The sequence below is a fragment of the Haliotis rubra genome, unplaced genomic scaffold (assembly GCF_003918875.1).
Source record: "Haliotis rubra isolate DU_JTF1 unplaced genomic scaffold, ASM391887v1 Scf147, whole genome shotgun sequence".
Lineage (NCBI taxonomy): Eukaryota > Metazoa > Mollusca > Gastropoda > Lepetellida > Haliotidae > Haliotis > Haliotis rubra.
The window spans coordinates 721,790-739,870 of NW_025765414.1; the positions used below are offsets into that span (position 1 = coordinate 721,790).

The 18,081-nt window shown below is 42.7% G+C and overlaps 1 protein-coding gene across 2 annotated transcripts; it reads left to right on the plus strand.

The window, feature by feature from the left end:
- The first annotated feature begins 8,249 nt into the window (after positions 1–8,249).
- Positions 8,250–16,977, plus strand: LOC124269748. Of its 2 annotated transcripts, none has more exons than XM_046704775.1 (6): positions 8,250–8,327; positions 8,550–8,619; positions 11,321–11,442; positions 12,960–13,124; positions 15,623–15,669; positions 16,828–16,977. In XM_046704775.1, exons 2-6 carry the CDS (start codon positions 8,564–8,566, stop codon positions 16,894–16,896), a joined length of 459 nt encoding a protein of 152 aa, XP_046560731.1. In that variant the 5' UTR covers positions 8,250–8,327; positions 8,550–8,563; the 3' UTR covers positions 16,897–16,977. The 2 variants fall into 2 exon arrangements, with proteins under 2 accessions (XP_046560731.1, XP_046560732.1); XM_046704776.1 differs by lacking the exon at positions 8,250–8,327 and adding an exon at positions 8,331–8,390.
- The last annotated feature ends 1,104 nt before the right edge of the window (positions 16,978–18,081 follow it).

Sequence of the window (18,081 nt, forward strand, 5' to 3'; positions counted from 1 at the left end):
GTTGGGACTGTTATTTTAGTCAGCTACAACCGGATTACAAAGAATTGTTCTCATAGCAAGTTGATTGTCGGGACTGTTATTTTAGTCAGCTACGTCCGGATTACAAAGAATTGTTCTCATAGCAAGTTGATTGTCGGGACTGTTATTTTAGTCTGTAATCCGTAATTGAGAGAGTCCGGATAAAGCACTCTTTAATGATAAATTAAAAACAATTTTGCCGGGACTCAGAGAGTAGTCCGGATTATGGAGAGAAGCGGATTACACAGAATCCGGATTTGACAGATTCCACTGTACCCCGGTAAACATAGCCTTGCTCCAAGGCTGAACTGAAGGCTAAGCCCATGTATGTACAGTAATTTTATCCGTTCAAGAGGCAAGTCTAGTTAAGCGGACAGTACACATCTAAGGACGCTAGTCTGTTGGAGAGATATTTTTATTTTTAGAAATTATCATTTAAACTATTAATTATTACCTTAGAGACTTGAGTAAGTAGGTTAAACCGTGTCGGTTGACATGACTGCATTGTCGTAAATCTCATCGGTTCCAAATTGCGTAGATCGATGCTCATGCTGTTGATCAATGGATTGTCTGGCAGACACGATTATTTACAGACCGCCGCCATATAGCTGGACTATTGCTGAGCGCGGCGTGAAACTAAACTCACTCACTCAGTCACCTGCGGTTCTATCCCACGTTGCAGACTGTTACACCATAAGTGGTAAACAAATCCTGCTAGGTTTACCTCTTCATGTTATGGAATCTTCCTGTTTTACGCTGCTTTTTGTAAATATTCCAGCAATATCACGGCGGGGGAATCGAACTCGGGTCTTCGGCGTGACGGTGACACTTTATCCATCAGGCTCCTCCCACTGTCCCTTCCTATACTATAACAAAATCACATATGTGTCACATACCAATCACATATCACTATATGGAACAAGGGCAGTGGGGGTAGCCTAGTGGTTAAAGCATTCACTCGTCACACCGAAGACCCCGGTTCGATTCCCAACATAGGTGCAATGTACGGAGCTTGATGCTTCCTAAACGTGGCATCAATCGGCGAAGCGGGCGTTGTAGCTCACAACTACCTCTACGGCGACATGAGATCGCCGGAATATTGCTGAGTGCGTCGTGAAACTCAACTCACTCACTTACTCATTCACTCATCTATAGTCCGTTTGTCTCAAAATTGGACCGATGAATTGCAATCTAACTCGACAACTCATAAACATAAAATACTCAATGAAACACTGATCGTTATTAAAACGTCAGACCAACTCTGTGAGTTTTTTGCAGAATTTATATCCTAAAAATAAAAAAGTTGTTTAACAAACTATCATTAAAGTTGTTTAACAAACTATCATTAAAATATTGACTTTTACGAGGGAGGAGTGCAGAGAAAGGGACAGCCAGGTGTGCGAGAAAGGATGGAGACGGCACAGCACAGGTTAATGAATCAATAACTTTGTGGGCACTTGTGCACGTGCTTCTCGAACACCTGGCTGTCCCTTTCTCTGCACTCCTCCCTCGTAACAAATAGTGAACTGTGTCAAAATTTTAATGATAGTTTGTTAAACAACTTTTTTAATTTTAGGAGATAAATTCTGCAAACAAATCACAGAGTTGGTCTGGTGTTTTGATTATGATTAGCTTTTCATTGAGTATTATATGTTTATTAGTTCTCGAGTTACATTGCAATTCATCGGTCCGCTTTTGAGCCAAACGGACTATAGCTGGCACTAGCAGTCGGTGCCGGTGTGTTGATGATATGCGAACAAATCTAAACACGTAACATGACACGTTTTATGGATAACAACATCAGGTGATATGAAGGAGCAAGAATTAGCTCTTAAATGTCGTGTAAAGAATAAAAAAGAAGTTGTTATCCAAAAAATGTGTCATGTATTCATGTCCGTCCAACTTCTAAATGCCTTTCAAAAACTTTAAACACGTGCACGTAATGTTCATTTCAACAAAACTTAAAAATATCAACACGGTATTCATGCTCACTGACTTGATCGATGCATATCATCGTATCCCAACTGCGAAGATGGATGTCACATAATGTCATTCACTGGATTGTCTGGTCCAGACCCGAGTATTTACAGACCGCCCTCATGTAACTTGAATATTGCTGTGCGCGGCGTTAAACAACAAACAAACAAATCCCCCTCCTCCCCATCACATCAAGTTGTAGCCTTGCTCCAAGACTGAACTGAATTCTGAGTCCATGGATGTGTAGTAATTCTATCCTTTAAAGAGGCAAGTCTAGATACGCGGACAGCATAAGCACGCTAGTCTGTTATTTATATTTTGTAGAAATTATCTTTTAAACTATTAATTATTACCTTAAAGAGTTGTGCAAGTCTAACCAAGTGGTCACATCGTTATATTCCTCCTAGACCAAATATACAGATAGTATCAAGATCAGGTAATATGATACACCCCGTCAGTCTCACAGTCCCTGAACCACGTTATTTTCCCTGCTGCCTAGCCCTTCCTCTAAAGCCCCAAATGAAGCAAGTCTAGATTTCCCCAGGATCAGGTTCTGAATTTCCCATCTAATTAGGGCTTCTTAATTTAAATGGGTTTATTTGTTACTATCAAAATTATACAATTCAGAGACTAAGCATTACTCTATGATACACCCAGCCTTAGCGCGCACACTGTGGTCAGGCTCGTATTCCAATTGCGTAGATCGATGCTCATGATGTTGATCCCCGGATAGTCTGGTCCAGACTCGATTATTTACAGACCGCCACCATATAGCTAGAATATTGCTGAGTGCGGCGTAAAACTAAACTCACTCACTCACCTACACTGCATGTCTTGACCAGTGGTTGTCTCCCTTCATTAGACCAGGGGGTATATATGCATGTGAGCACAGCGGCAAGGTGAGGTTGGTTTGCTCAGACAAAGTGTGGAACAGAGTTGAGAGAGACGAGTAGTTATAGTTACATGAGGTCACTCTCCCTTTATCGCTCTTTGGCGTTTCCTCCGAAGGCGGGGCGGTGGGGTAGCCTAGTGGTTAAAGCGTTGGCTCGTCACGCCGAAGACCCGGGTTCGAATTCCCACATGGGTACAATGTGTGAAGCCCATTTCTGGTGTCCCCCGCCGTGATACTGCTGGAATATTGCTAAAAGCGGCGTAAAACCAAACTCAGTCAGTCAGTCAGTCCGTCCTCCGAAGGCTTAATAGACTAACATTTAGTCTCTGAATATAAAGAATTATTATACTGAGTTATCCAATCGAAAACACCCACAACGAGCGTACCACTATATATATACGCACGAATATAGCGTGAGAATTTCATGAACTGACCTAACCGAGATCCGGGTTATCCAGTCAAATACAACCTAAGCAGAACATCACGTATGATACAGGCGTGCTGTGCAGATATTCTTAGTCGACATCTGCTTTCGGCCACGTGTACTTTACATGTTTATGGTGAATATTTTCGCCGTTCACATGCTTGGTACAAGACAGTTATACATCACATATTCTTTATGAAGTACAGGAAACATCGGCTAGAACTTTATCAGGGGAACATCGAAGTTTAGTTCGGTATAACCGAAGTTCGTTATACGCATTTAAAATGAAATATACATGAAGAGGCACGGAGTTAGTTATATGCATTTAAATTAAATATACATCAAGTGGCAAGCGCCAAAAAACCCCACTTCGTTATATCCGACAGTTCGTTATAGTCGTGTTCGTTATAAACATAGTTTACTGTGTAGTAATATAGATATTGTTTTCACAAAGACATTTGTGCTTAACCGCCACTATTGTGAATATGCTTAACCGCCAGATTGTTGTGCTTAACCGCCATATTGTCGTGCTTAACCACCATAATGTAGTGCTTAACCGCCATATTGTTGTGCTTAACCGCCACTATTGTAGAGATTAGCCACCATATTGTTGTGCTTAACCGCCAGATTGATGTGCTTAACCGCCATATTGTCGTGCTTAACCACCATAATGTAGTGCTTAACCGCCATATTGTCGTGCTTAACCGCCATATTGTTGTTCTTAACCGCCACTATTGTTGTGCTTAATCACCATGTTGTTGTGCTTAACCACCATATTGTTGTTCTTAACCGCCACTATTGTTGTGCTTAATCACCATGTTGTTGTGCTTAACCGCAACTATTGTTGTGCTTAATCACCATGTTGTTGTGCTTAACCGCCATATTGTTGTTCTTAACCGCCACTATTGTTGTGCTTAATCACCATGTTGTCGTGCTTAACCGCAACTATTGTTGTGCTTAATCACCATGTTGTCGTGCTTAACCGCCATATTGTTGTTCTTAACCGCCACTATTGTTGTGCTTAATCACCATGTTGTTGTTCTTAACCGCCACTATTGTTGTGCTTAATCACCATGTTGTTGTTCTTAACCACCATATTGTTGTTCTTAACCGCCACTATTGTTGTGCTTAATCACCATGTTGTTGTGCTTAACCGCAACTATTGTTGTGCTTAATCACCATGTTGTTGTGCTTAACCGCCATATTGTTGTTCTTAACCGCCACTATTGTTGTGCTTAATCACCATGTTGTCGTGCTTAACCGCCATATTGTTGTTCTTAACCGCCACTATTGTTGTGCTTAATCACCATGTTGTTGTTCTTAACCGCCACTATTGTTGTTGTGCTTAATCTTAACCGCCATATTGTTGTTGTGCTTAACCGCACCAATATTTGTTGTTCTTAACCGCCACTATTGTTGTGCTTAATCACCATGTTGTTGTTCACTTATGTTAACCGCCACCTATTGTTGTTCTTAACCGCCATATTGTTGTGCTTACACCATGTTGTTGTGCTTAACCGCCATATTGTTGTTCTTAACCGCCACTATTGTTGTTCTTAACCGCCACTATTGTTGTGCTTAATCACCATGTTGTTGTGCTTAACCGCCACTATTGTTGTGCTTAATCACCCGCCACTATGTTGTCGTGCTTAACCGCCACTATTGTTGTTCTTAACCGCCACTATTGTTGTGCTTAATCACCATGTTGTTGTGCTTAACCGCCATATTGTTGTTCTTAACCGCCACTATTGTTGTGCTTAATCACCATGTTGTTGTGCTTAACCGCCACTATTGTTGTGCTTAATCACCATGTTGTTGTGCTTAACCGCCATATTGTTGTTCTTAACCGCCACTATTGTTGTGCTTAATCACCATGTTGTTGTGCTTAACCGCAACTATTGTAGTGATTAGCCACCGTATTGTTGTGCTTAAGCGCCATATTGTTGTGCTTATCCACCATAATGTAGTGCTTAACCGCCATATTGTTGTTCTTAACCGCCACTATTGTAGAGATTAGCCACCATATTGTTGTGATTAACCGCCATGTTGTTGTGCTTAACCACCATACTGTCGTGCTTACCGCCACTGTTGTAGTGATTAGCCACCATAATGTAGTGCTTAACCACCATATTGTTCTGTTTAACAGCCACTATTGTAGTGATTAGCCACCATATTGTTGTGCTTAACGCCACTACTGTTGTGCTTTACCGCCACTATTGTAGTGATTAGCCACCCTATTGTTGTGCTTAACGCCACTACTGTTGTGCTTAACGCCACTACTGTTGTGCTTAACCGCCATATTGTTGTGCTTAACCGTCATATTGTTGTGCTTAACCGCCACTATTTATACAAAGACCAGGAACAAAGGAGTGACAGAAGACTCCACGGAAACAGTTGGCACTTCACACAAAGGTGTGGTGTGGGAATATCTTGATGGGTATTCACTATCTAACACACCTCTAGGCACTACCATTAATATGCTATTTTCATTGAAGACTTCCAGATTATGTATCTGTTTGTTACCATACCTAATAGTGGGTGCATTAATTCGGGCTTTGCTCCCATACTTGCGACAGACACGCTGTGATATAACCGGAATAATGTTACAAGCAATGTTAAACCTTATTATTAAGTGAGTGAGTATGGTTTTACGCCGCCTCTAGCATTCCAGCAATATCAAGGCGGGGGACACACGAAATGCATGGGTTATTATTAAGTTTCATATTTCGGATTACACTTAGTAAAGCAAAACATTTAGTACTCATCCGGGATTCGAATATACACGAAAAAATAAACACAACTTATTAATAATCTTCCTATGTTTTCTACAAAATGTAAATTATCGACTCTGGACCAGACAAACCAGTGACACACATCATAAGCATTGGTCTACGAAACTGGGATACGATGACATACAATAAACGCGTCAACATTGATCTTCACAAGGAAGACAAACATGGATTGCTGAAGATCAATTCTAACCCGGACCTTCACAAGGCGAGACAAGCATGGATTGCTGAAGATCAATTCTAACCCGGACCTTCACAAGGGGAGACAAGCATGGATTGCTGAAGATCAATTCTAACCCGGACCTCCATGACGGGAGACAAGCATTGGATCCTGAAGACCCGCATTGATCTTCACGGGTCCAGTCGTACTGAGTTCAATGATTTTGGATTGACTTGAACAAATTACAACGAACGTTTTCGGACATCAACGGTTATTTATAACCGATGAAACAATCTGCTAGACATTTGACCCAATTACACACTGTCGAAACGTGTTATTCGCGCAATTAAAATACTGCAATTTATTGTGTTTTTCGTGAGACACATCTTTCAGATGGCATCACACTTCAGATGTGACGCAAGTGACACCATGTTGCAAGACGTGGCTGGTAAAACGGGGGTTGTTCAATTTTCAGGTGGATATTGAATGTAAGAGGCTGAAAGTTGTATCTCTAACAACCCCCCATGTTTACCTCCAATTTCTAAACGAAGAAGGGGTAGCCTAGTGGTTAAAGTGTTCGCTCATCACGCTGAAGACCCGGGTTCGATTCCCCACATGGGTACGATGTGTGAAGCCCATTTCTGGTGTCCCCCGACGTGATATTGCTGGAATGTTGCTAAAAGCGGCGTAAAACTAAACTCACCCACTCTATTTGAAGAAGATTCTACACAGTATTACAGTATTCCAGCTCAAAGACAACAACGAATTAATTTGAAACTTCACGTTTTTATAATAATTTGACAATGCAAGATTTCTAGCTGATGTCCTAGCTGTCCTCGCCCATAGCCGAATATCGCGCACTCATCCCATTTATTGAAAAGTATGCTAATTACGTTGAAGTATTCAAATACTACAACCTCGTCATTTGATAACTTGTCTTCTGCAAATTGGCAATAACCTGGTTTCCGATAGAAATGAAAGCGTTTCGTGCACACCGCTTTCAATTCAAAGGCTGTGAAGGACTTACTACACGCACGCACGCACGCACGCACGCACACAGGCACACACACTCTCTCACACACACACACACACACTTGTCAGATGTCCACAAACACACACGTCACACACACACAAGTCACATGTCCACAAACACACACACGTCACACACGTATGTCACATGTCCACAAACACACACACGCCACATGTCAACAAACACACACACGTCACATGTCCACACACACACACACACGTCACATAGACACATGTCAACAAACACACAGACATGTCACATGTCCACAAACACACACACGGTCACACAGACACATGTCACATGTTCACAAACACACACGTCACACACATGTCCACAAACACACACACACACGTCCACACACAAGTCACATGTCCTAACACACGTCCCACGTCCACACACACAATGTCACATGCCCACACAGACATGTCACATGTCCTAACACACGTCCCACGTCCACACACACACACGTCACATGCCTACACAGACATGTCACATGACCTAACACACGTCCCACGTCCACACACACAATGTCACACGTACACACACAGCCTCACACGCCCACACACAATGTCACATGCACACACCCACGTCACGTGTCCACACCCACCCACGTCACACGTTCACTAACACACCGCACAAGTCCACATACATATGTCACATGTCCACACACACACATAATACGGTTGTAAAGAACTCAAATAAACCGCATATTTTTGATCGTTATAACCGAATTTAGTTATATTTCGACTCAAATACATCAAGTGTCCGGGACCAGAAAACAGTTCTTTATATCCGTCAATTCGTTGTATGCGTAGTTTACTGTTTACCCATACTCATTGTATCACCCTCTGGATTTATACGTATTGGTGTAATGATTCAATAATAAAATAACGGTAAAGGAGGTCAGTTTAGATCCTGTCGCTCTGGTTATTATCTGAGATAACACACAATGACGACCCGTCTTATCAATCGGAAGAATTTATATATAAATACTCGTGGTCTAACTATCACTCCTTGCAGGAAACCATCTGGCCAAGGTAAGAATATTTTTTCAGAGGCGATCCACTGGATTAAAAGTGTGATTTGAGTGGCCAAAATATGTATGTATTTTCCTTTCTCTTTTCTCTGATAGTACCCAAATTAGAAAAAAACTCGAGGAAGGTTATTATTCATACACATCACTTTTTTAAACATGAACATGAAATATTTAGGGAGCCTGAAGATAAATATTTTTCCATTTATATATTATCTATTTTCAGCGTGATACTTTACAATGAACTGTCTGACCGTTATCTGTTTGTTGGTGGGAGCCAGTTTGTCATCGGCACAGTAAGTTTAAAAAAGGTTTTTCTTTTTTTTTTCTGGTTTGAATGAGAGACTTTAGTTTTACGCCACACTCAGCAATATTCCAGCTATATGGCGGCGGTATGTAACTAATTGAGTTTGGACCAAACAATCCTGTGATCAACAGCATGAACATCGATCTACGCAATTGGGATACGATGGCATATGTCAACCAAGTCAGTGAGCCTGACCACCCGATCCCATTAGTCGCCTCTTACGACAAGCATTGGTTGCTGAAGACCAATTCGAACCCGGGATCTTCACATGTTTTTTCTGGTGTGAGGATTTGGGGCAAAAGTTTCAGTTCGGTTAGTCGATAAATGAAAAAGAAAATAAACCCCATTTCTAATATAAACTCCAAAGAACATCTTTGATGGTCACTAAAACTAAACACACGAGAAAAGGATATGGTTATATTTTTTGTATATTTTTGTTCAAAACTAAAGACATACTTTCTTTTATTTGAATTTTTATTTGAATTATTTCCTCTCACGTTAAGAAAGTCAACGAGCTATTGGCATGCTGAAAACTAACAGACGCCGGGGTACAGTGGCAAATACGTTCAATGTTTCCCGAACTGTGATTAGCAGACTATTGATCAGGTACCAACAAACCCAAAATGTTTGATGACCACATCACCCCCCAGGTTAAGAGAACTGCATTGGCTACCCGTTGCCAGACGCATAAAATTCAAGGTGCTTACCATTATCTACAAGTGCCTGAAGACCAACACTGCTCCATCTTACTTGTCATCTCTTCTAAACAACCATAGACCAACAAGAACTCTTAGATCACAAGATAAAGATCTGCTTATCACCAGACCATCCAGGACCAAATACGGGGACCGCTGCTTTGAATGTGCAGCTCCCATGCTATGGAACAACCTCCCTATGTCGCTAAAATCCGCCCCAAGTCTACCAACTTTTCGAAAACATTTAAAGACACATCTATTTGAAATGAAATAGACTGATCTGCACAAGCGCCTGTGAGCAGCCTAGCTGGAACTCGGCGCTATAGAAGTAGATTATTATTATTATTATTATTATTATTATTATTATTATTATGATCGACTCCTTTGACGACCTCCCAGAATAACGACAGGAGTTCAGGATGATTGTTCCGAAACCAGGCTCTACGGAATCCAGGTCAAACAGCGAATTAATTTGCTGAAAGCTTTTATCATTCAACGACTTATGGGTGTTCCACAAAGCGTTCGCAACTTTACGACGTTACGTAACTCTATAGTGCTGCGAACCTGTCGTGTAACAGGACCCAGACGATTGGAACACGTCTACAGCTCATCTCGTCGCTCCGGCCACGTGTGGTGGCGCCCCGTACATCGCCATATTGCCAACAGGCAATAGTGAACACAAACTTGGGCATGTTTTCTGATGAGTTCTAATGCACGTCCTTGGTAGGCATGGTCGTGTCTGGCGACAGGCAACAGGCATCAATAGTGAACACAAACTTGGGCATGTTTTCTGATGAGTTCTGATTCCAGTCCTTGGTAGGCATGGTCGTGTCTGGCGACAAGCAACAGGCATCAATAGTGAACACAAACTTGGGCATGTTTTCTGATGAGTTCTGATTCACGTACTTGGTAAGCATGGTCGTGTCTGGCGACATAGAAACGAAGCTCAAGCCAATGTAAACAATAGACCTCAAGACGGATTGGGTGGTGGATTGGATGGTGTCACTCTGGATGAGCGAGTCCCAACCCATTCCAAACCATGCAAGTAATGGTTACTGGACAGTACTATCAAGATAAGACACCGACGCCCGTTGTTGTCACTGACCCACCCACTCACTGACTCACTCAGGATAACGACCACAGAACGTCATGGACTGACCCAGACCTTTGCCTCATTGACCACGTCAGGGACATACCAATGAGACGTGTGCGTCAACGTCATAGGCCTGCAACCACGTCGGCTGAACGTGGCCAGAGGAGTGGGACAGATTCCCTCAAATCGCCATTTGGGAACTCATACGCAGTCTGCCTCGTCAAGTGAATAAGCTTTTGACAAATCGTGGCGTATCACGCACCCATCCCATGTCACCCATCGTCCTTCAAGGTCGTTTCTCGTTGTTATAGCCACTGTGATACTTCACTACGTGTTGTAGTGTGTTCGTGAGTGGTATAGATGAGTTTAATGTTTGGGTGAGTGAGTGACTGGGTTTACTGGGTGGATGAGTGAGTTTATAGTGTAAGTGAGTTTAATGTGTGGTAGAGTTGGTGAGCAGGATGGTTGAGTATAATGGATGAGAGAGATTAATGCGTAGGTGAATGAGCTGGTAGTTTATAACAGGGAGACCACCGCCATATCGCTGGAATGTTGCTGAGTGCTGCGTTAAACAACCAACTGACTGACTGACTGCGTTTGGTTTTACGCCGCTTTTAGCAATATTCCAGCAACATCACGGCGGGGGACACCAGAAATGGGCTTCACACATTGTACCCATGTGGGGATTCGAACCCGGGTCTTCAGCGTGACGAGCCAACGCTTTAACCATTAGGCTACCCCACCGCCCCTAAACAACCAACAAGCCAATCCATATAATAGGGAGATTAAACACTAGACTTCAGTTTATAGGTTCATCGAGAGCATTATATGAGAATTCCGATAGCTTACATACAAATTTCGAAACAAATTCGTCATACTGATTTTTAAAATGTATTTTTCAGAATCGACCTGAGGCCGTATGACGTCACAGCTCAGAACCTCTTCGATGCCAATGATGTTGATAAGGACAAGGAAATGTCCCATACGGAACTCGTTCTTTCATTCAATGGATACGATTCTAACTGTACGTATGTATATATGTGTCTGTATGTAATAATGCTAATAATATGGCCACTAATATAGCGCAGAACTCCGCAGGGACATACTCTAAGCGCATACAGCATGATGGACACCATTACCCCGGATAACCCAAGGTGCATGTGAGGCGCTAGAAGGTTAATAGTCATATGACTTATCCCACCGGGTACCCATTTTCCGCTGGGTGAACAGGGGCAATTTTAAACAAACTCACTTGCCTAAGGTGAGACCACATGATTCGTTGTGTGGCAGGACAGAAGTCCTAGAAACTCTGATGAGTCAAGCTGCCAAACACGGTCACCCATCCAAGGACTCTCCGTTACCAACGTTGCTTAACTTCAAGTGATTTGTGACTTGCACTCAATACACAAGACCACACACCACCATGTGTGTGTGTGTGTGCGTGAGAGTGTGCGTGTGCGTGTGCGTGTGTGTACAGGTCACACGAATCTATATGAAGAGTTGTTAATGTCAAAATGGATTGGGCACAAGTGAAACTCTCACAAGGTATTCGTCAATATACATACACTTCTTGACATTTTGATGCACAGTGCATTCGTGTGTGTGTGTGTGTGTGTGTGTGTGTGTGTGTGTGTGTGTGTGCGTGCGTGCGTGTATGTGCGCGCGCGCATCATTTAAGGCATATTGGTGTTATAATAACTTTTAAACGTTTAATCGTATTGTTTTAATTGACAAATTCTTTGGGCAAAGCATGACTGATAATAGGGTTTCTGTTGTTGACAGTTGCTCTCAGAAATATTCAAGGCATATGACGGAAGTCTCTGGACAGTCGAGTCTGGTCCAGACCATCCAGTCAATGACAGCATGGTCATCAGTGACATGTGACCAACCAGGTCAAAGTGTGATCCGCCCGTGAAGAACCGGGTTAGAATTGGTCTTCAGCAACCCATGCTTGTCGTAAGAGGCGAATAACGGGATCGGGTGGTCAGGCTCGCTGACTTGGTTGACACATGTCATCGTATCCCAATTGCGCAGATCGATGCTAATGCCGTTAGTCACTGGATTGTCTGGTCCAGACTCGATTATTTACATACCGCCGCCATATAACTGTAATATTGCAGAGTATTCCGTAAAACTAAACTCACTCACAAAGTGTCACCCGACCAATCTGGTCGCATCACAGGCAGCCCTGAACATAATTTACCCAGAATCCCCCGGAAGTGCTTGTATATTACCGCGTCCTCTCTGTTCTATAGTAGTTTGAGCAACCACTTAGTGGTTGGATTAAGGGCTATATAAATTTCAGTATTATGTATTTATTCATGGGGCGACGGGGTAGCCTAGTGGTTAAAGCATTCGCTCGTCACGCCGAAGACCCGGGTTTCTGGTGATCCTCGCCGTGATGTTGCTGGAATATTTTGCTCAAAGCGGCGTAAAACCACACTCACTCACTCACTGTTCTATAGAAAGTATTCTGCAGAAATCTCGAGTAAATTATCTTTTATTGCTGTCATTCTACACCTAGAACCTTCGTATTTTCAGTTGATGGTGTAGTATCACGCGAGGAATATACTACATACACCACTCACCAGAACCCCGCCATGTTTGTTCTCACGCATGCTCTGTACGACATCTACGACAAAGACAAGGATGGAGTCCTGACTCAGTACGACTACGAGGAGCTGTTCAAGTTGTGGGATGCAAACGGTGGGCTGAAACATATTGATGTATCGTATTTAACCTTAATGTCTGGTGAAAATCCGGGTTTGAATTGGTCTTCATCAACCCATGCTTGTCGTAAGAGGCGACTAACGGGATCGGGTGGTGAGGCTCGCTGACTTGGCTGACACATGTCATCGGTACCGAATTCAGTGCATATGCTTTCGATCACTATATTGTCTGGTTCAGACTCGATTATTTACAGACCGCCGTCATGTAGCTGGAATATTGCTGAATGCGGCGTTAAAAAACAAACAATCAATCATAATTGAGGATTTCAATAATCGGAAATATCGTTAAAATGACAATGATCCATGGTATGACAGGTCTAGACTGGTCTCTTGTTAAGTTCAGCAAGTAAAAGACCATAGCTTGCTGCGCGAAGCAACAGCGGAGCCTGTTTAGTGTAGGTCTAGCGGTAAATGGCGCCATGCTTGAAACTGAGTTATTTCCCCTTGTGTATTCGTCGTTATCGCTCAGATATGACGTCATAAAAGTTAACTGCAACGCCATGGTTAGATTAAAAAGCCAAAGCGCAGTTCATCTTTAGGCACACGTCATACGGGATCATTTATATCGTCCACCTGACATATACATAAAGACAAACTGCTTGGCCCCCAAAGTGAGTGAGTGAGTGAGTGAGTTAATATTTAACGTCACATCGGCAATATTTCAGCCATATCGTGACAAGAACATTTGATATTGAAATGAAATATATGTATATTATAAAAAAACTGCCGACGAAGGACAGTAAAACAACTAGAATATCACAGATATGTATGTAAAACTAGTAATTAAATCTAAAACGTTTTAACTATAGGGGAAAAACAATACAGTATAAAAATGGACTATAAATCGCCAATAACTGAAGGTAGATCACCATACCAGGGACCATGGGGACTTACATTACTTTTGCTACCTGCATGGACCCTAGTTGGATTTACACCAAATTGTCGTCATTTTGCGGTTACGTCTAAGGTCGGATAACTCGAGTATTTAGATAGGTCCTTCAACTTCGACACAACGGTGTTTGGCTGTGTATTGCAGTGGTTTCACAGAGCGCCTGTCCCTAGAGGTTACACAAAAACAGATATTTCCCCATTGACTTCTAGAGTAACGTTATATTCTAAACAAAATAAACTAAGCATTCAATAGCTATCATGTATATATGCGTGCATAGTCTGGCCTTAAAGAAAGAATAAAAACATAAAAAATGCCAAACTAGCCAGTTCCTTTCTTGGAACTGGAAGCTAAACTCCAGTTCCGCGGAAAATAACCGGTTGAAATACCTTTGGTCACATTCAGTATAAGTCATCGTGGGAAAAAGACAGCAGTAGCTACGAGGGACAGTCAAAAAGTAGTCGGCCTGACCTAGTAAATGATACAAGTGCAGCTGTTTTTATGTTTTATCTTTCTACATATTATCTGTCAACCTCAAGCAAATTGGTTTTGCTACGTTCCAGCCTTACGACCCCCATTTTGTTTGAAATTTTATCTTGGTACCCCCCAAAAGCGCAAAATCTGCAATAAATGCACCACAAACTTCAGGTAACGAAACATGCAAGAAACATTTTGTGTGTTTGAGATAGGTAGACGTCCGCTAGAATCAAACTTAGATATTAAAGTGCATAAAAAAGCAATTTGAAAGTACAATCGCTTGTTAAAGTGATTCACCCTTCATGTTTACTGTAACAGCTTGTTTTGGAGACACTACCCACCCCCTTTCAGACGACGAAATCATAAGGACATAACTTATTCTAATGTTTTCACTTTTTCACACATGATGCTAAAGGTTCAAAGTAAATGCTGAATGGTCACACTAGTGTCAACTCTCAGTATATTGTAAACAGGGCCAGCTTGAATATCTGGACACAATGTTTTTGAAAGACTTAAATGGGGGCCTCCTTAAAAGAAACAGCCCCCAACTAAATATGAATCAAGCAATCCAAAGCTTTGACTCTTGATTATGACGGGAAGTCATCCAATACTATACTAACATATTTTATATGACATTATCTGAGGGCATACCTTTATCCAAGAGGTACTAAATGACGGATCGTTTTTCATTTTCTGCATTTTTTCTAGAAATATTATACCCCAATGTGTTGTGATGACTAATGTCTCATTAATCACATTACCCACCAATGTGAAATTTTTTATACGGCTTTGCTAATGATTCCTACAAACTAAAATGGAAGCTTTTCAAACATTGGACATCGAGAATATAGTTAGGCCAAAATAAATATAGTGAGTTTTAATTACTAGATGGATGTCCATTTAAAAAACACTCAAAATCACCCAATGACAGCTGTCGGATGATTCAGTCTGCAGTGAAGATACGGATTCCGATGTGGTATAGTATAACCCAGAACGTAAGGCCTATGGTTTGATTCCGGCAGCGTCTTAAACGACGTTAAAATGAATAAATAATCTTGAACGCGACATTAAACCCATTTTATTCTCAATATATTGTTCGATTGTTTCAGAAAATACAATTGTGAGCGAGCCGGAGTTTGTTCACTGGTGGACAGTGGTAAGTAGTGCTTCGTTGTGTTGGATCAAACGCCGCTTTTAGCAATATTCCAGCAATATCAGGTCGGGGGACACCAGCAATGTGTTTCACACATTGTACCCATGTGGGTAATAGAACCCTTGTCTTCAGCGTGACGAGCGAACGCTTTAACCACTAGGCTACCCCACAGTCCAGTCAAGAGCTATTCTTAGCATTAGTTCAGTGGTACAGGGGCGGTGGAGCAGCCTAGTGGTTAAAGCGCACGCTGGTCACGAGTTTGATTCCCAACATGGGTACAATGTGAAAGACCGCCTCCGTGGTGTAGTGGTTAAAGCGTCCGCCCGGAGAGCGGAAGGTCGCGGGTTTGATCCCCGGCCGCGTCATACCATAAGACTTTAAAATATTTTACTTCTTGGTCCCTGCCTGGCGCTCGGCATTAATGGGTACAACAAGGACTGGTCGGCTCGGAGTCAGTATAATGTGTCTGAGCTGGGTATTCATGCTTCACTGCGGCATGGAATCTCAGTGGGCTAGCGCTATAAAACCAGCTTCAGTCTGGGCTAGTACAAGCACCCGCACATACACATACACACGCATGCACGTCGTGATATGAGCGAAATATTCTCAAGCACGACGTTAAACCCAATTTCACCTCACCTCACAATGTGAAAGGCCCTTTCTGGTGTACCCCGGTTTCATGGTTGATACATGTCATCGTGTCCTAATTGAGTAGATCGATGCACGTGGTGTCAGTCAAGACTCAGATTTTTACAGACCGAAGTCATATCGCTGGGATGTTGTTGAATGCGGCTTATGGACAACAAACAAACATTTGAGGGTGTTGGGTTAACCGGTGTTATGAACAACGTTCCAGTTACGTCACGTGTCAGTTTAAACTGGGTCTAAGTCCTCGACGTTTACTTGTTTGCTTGCTGAAACCCACAAGGAAAAGAGGGGCAGTGGGGTAACCTAGTGGTTAAAGTGTTTGCTCGTCACGCCAAAGACCCGAGTTTGATTCCCCACATTTAATTATTATTATTTATTATTTGATATTTATATTTAACCACACTCACTCACTCACTCACTAGCATAATCTCGTCGATTTAGTTTTAAAAACCATACAATAATTGATCCACTCGTGTTTATACAGATTTGCATGTAACGCCTTCTGTTCTCCAGACACTGACGGCATTGGATCACCTCCACCACCCTGACGCCACCTTCGCTCCATCAACCCCGAGCGCCTAGTAGGTCACGTGACTAATTGGGCTGGCAGCTTCCCGGGTTGTGATGGAAGAACAATCGTTGCAATAAAAACAATGAAGGAAATATAATAGCCTTTGACTTTTTGATATATTCGTTGGCAATATCCTGCCAGGTACCCCTGTGTGTGAATGACTGGCGTCCTGCTACATATTTCGTGTGGGGCGGTGGGGTAGCCTAGTGGTCAAAGCGTTCGCTCCTCACGCCCGAAGAACCGGGCTCGATTCTCTACATGGGTACAATGTTGGTGCCTATTTCTAGTGTCCCCTGTCATGATATTGCTGGAATAATGTTACTTATAGCGATTTAAAGTCCTTCTCACTCACTAACTCACTCATTATTCTAAACGAGTGTTTAGTGGTTTGATAGGGACATCGACTGGCCATTAGTGACACCGACAAGACATTAGGGACACTAACTGCACATTAGGGACACTAACTGCACATTAGGGACACTGACTGGACATTAGGGGCACTGACTGAACATTAGGGACACTGACTGGACATTAGGGACACTGACTGGACATTAGGGACACCGACTTGACATTAGGGACACAGACTGAACATTAGGGACACTGACTGGACATTAGGGAGACTGACTGAACATTAGGGACACTGACTGGACATAAGGGACACAGACTGAACATTAGGGACACTGACTGGACATAAGGGACACAGACTGAACATTAGGGACACCGACTGGACATTAGGGACACTGACTGAACATTAGGGACACAGACCGGACATTAGGGACACCGACTGGACATTGACGGAACATTGAGGGGACACTGACGGAACATCAACGGGACATTGACTGAGCATTGACGGGACACTGACGAAACATTGACGGGACACTGACGCTGACTGACAAATCTGACTTCAACGGGGCAGAGACGGAACATTTACGGAACACTGACTGAACATCAAAGGGACACTGACGAAACACCAACAGGACGTTGACGGGACAGTGACGGAACATTGAGTGGACATTGACGGGGCAGTGACGGAACATTGAAGGACACTGACGGGGCAGTGACGGACAATGACGGGACATTGACGGACGTTGACGGGACGCTGACCCGAGACTGACGAGTCTGACTGAGAGCACACAGATGGAGACAGGCCACAGTCATCACGACTTCGCTGCACACGCCTCAACAAAAATTTAAAC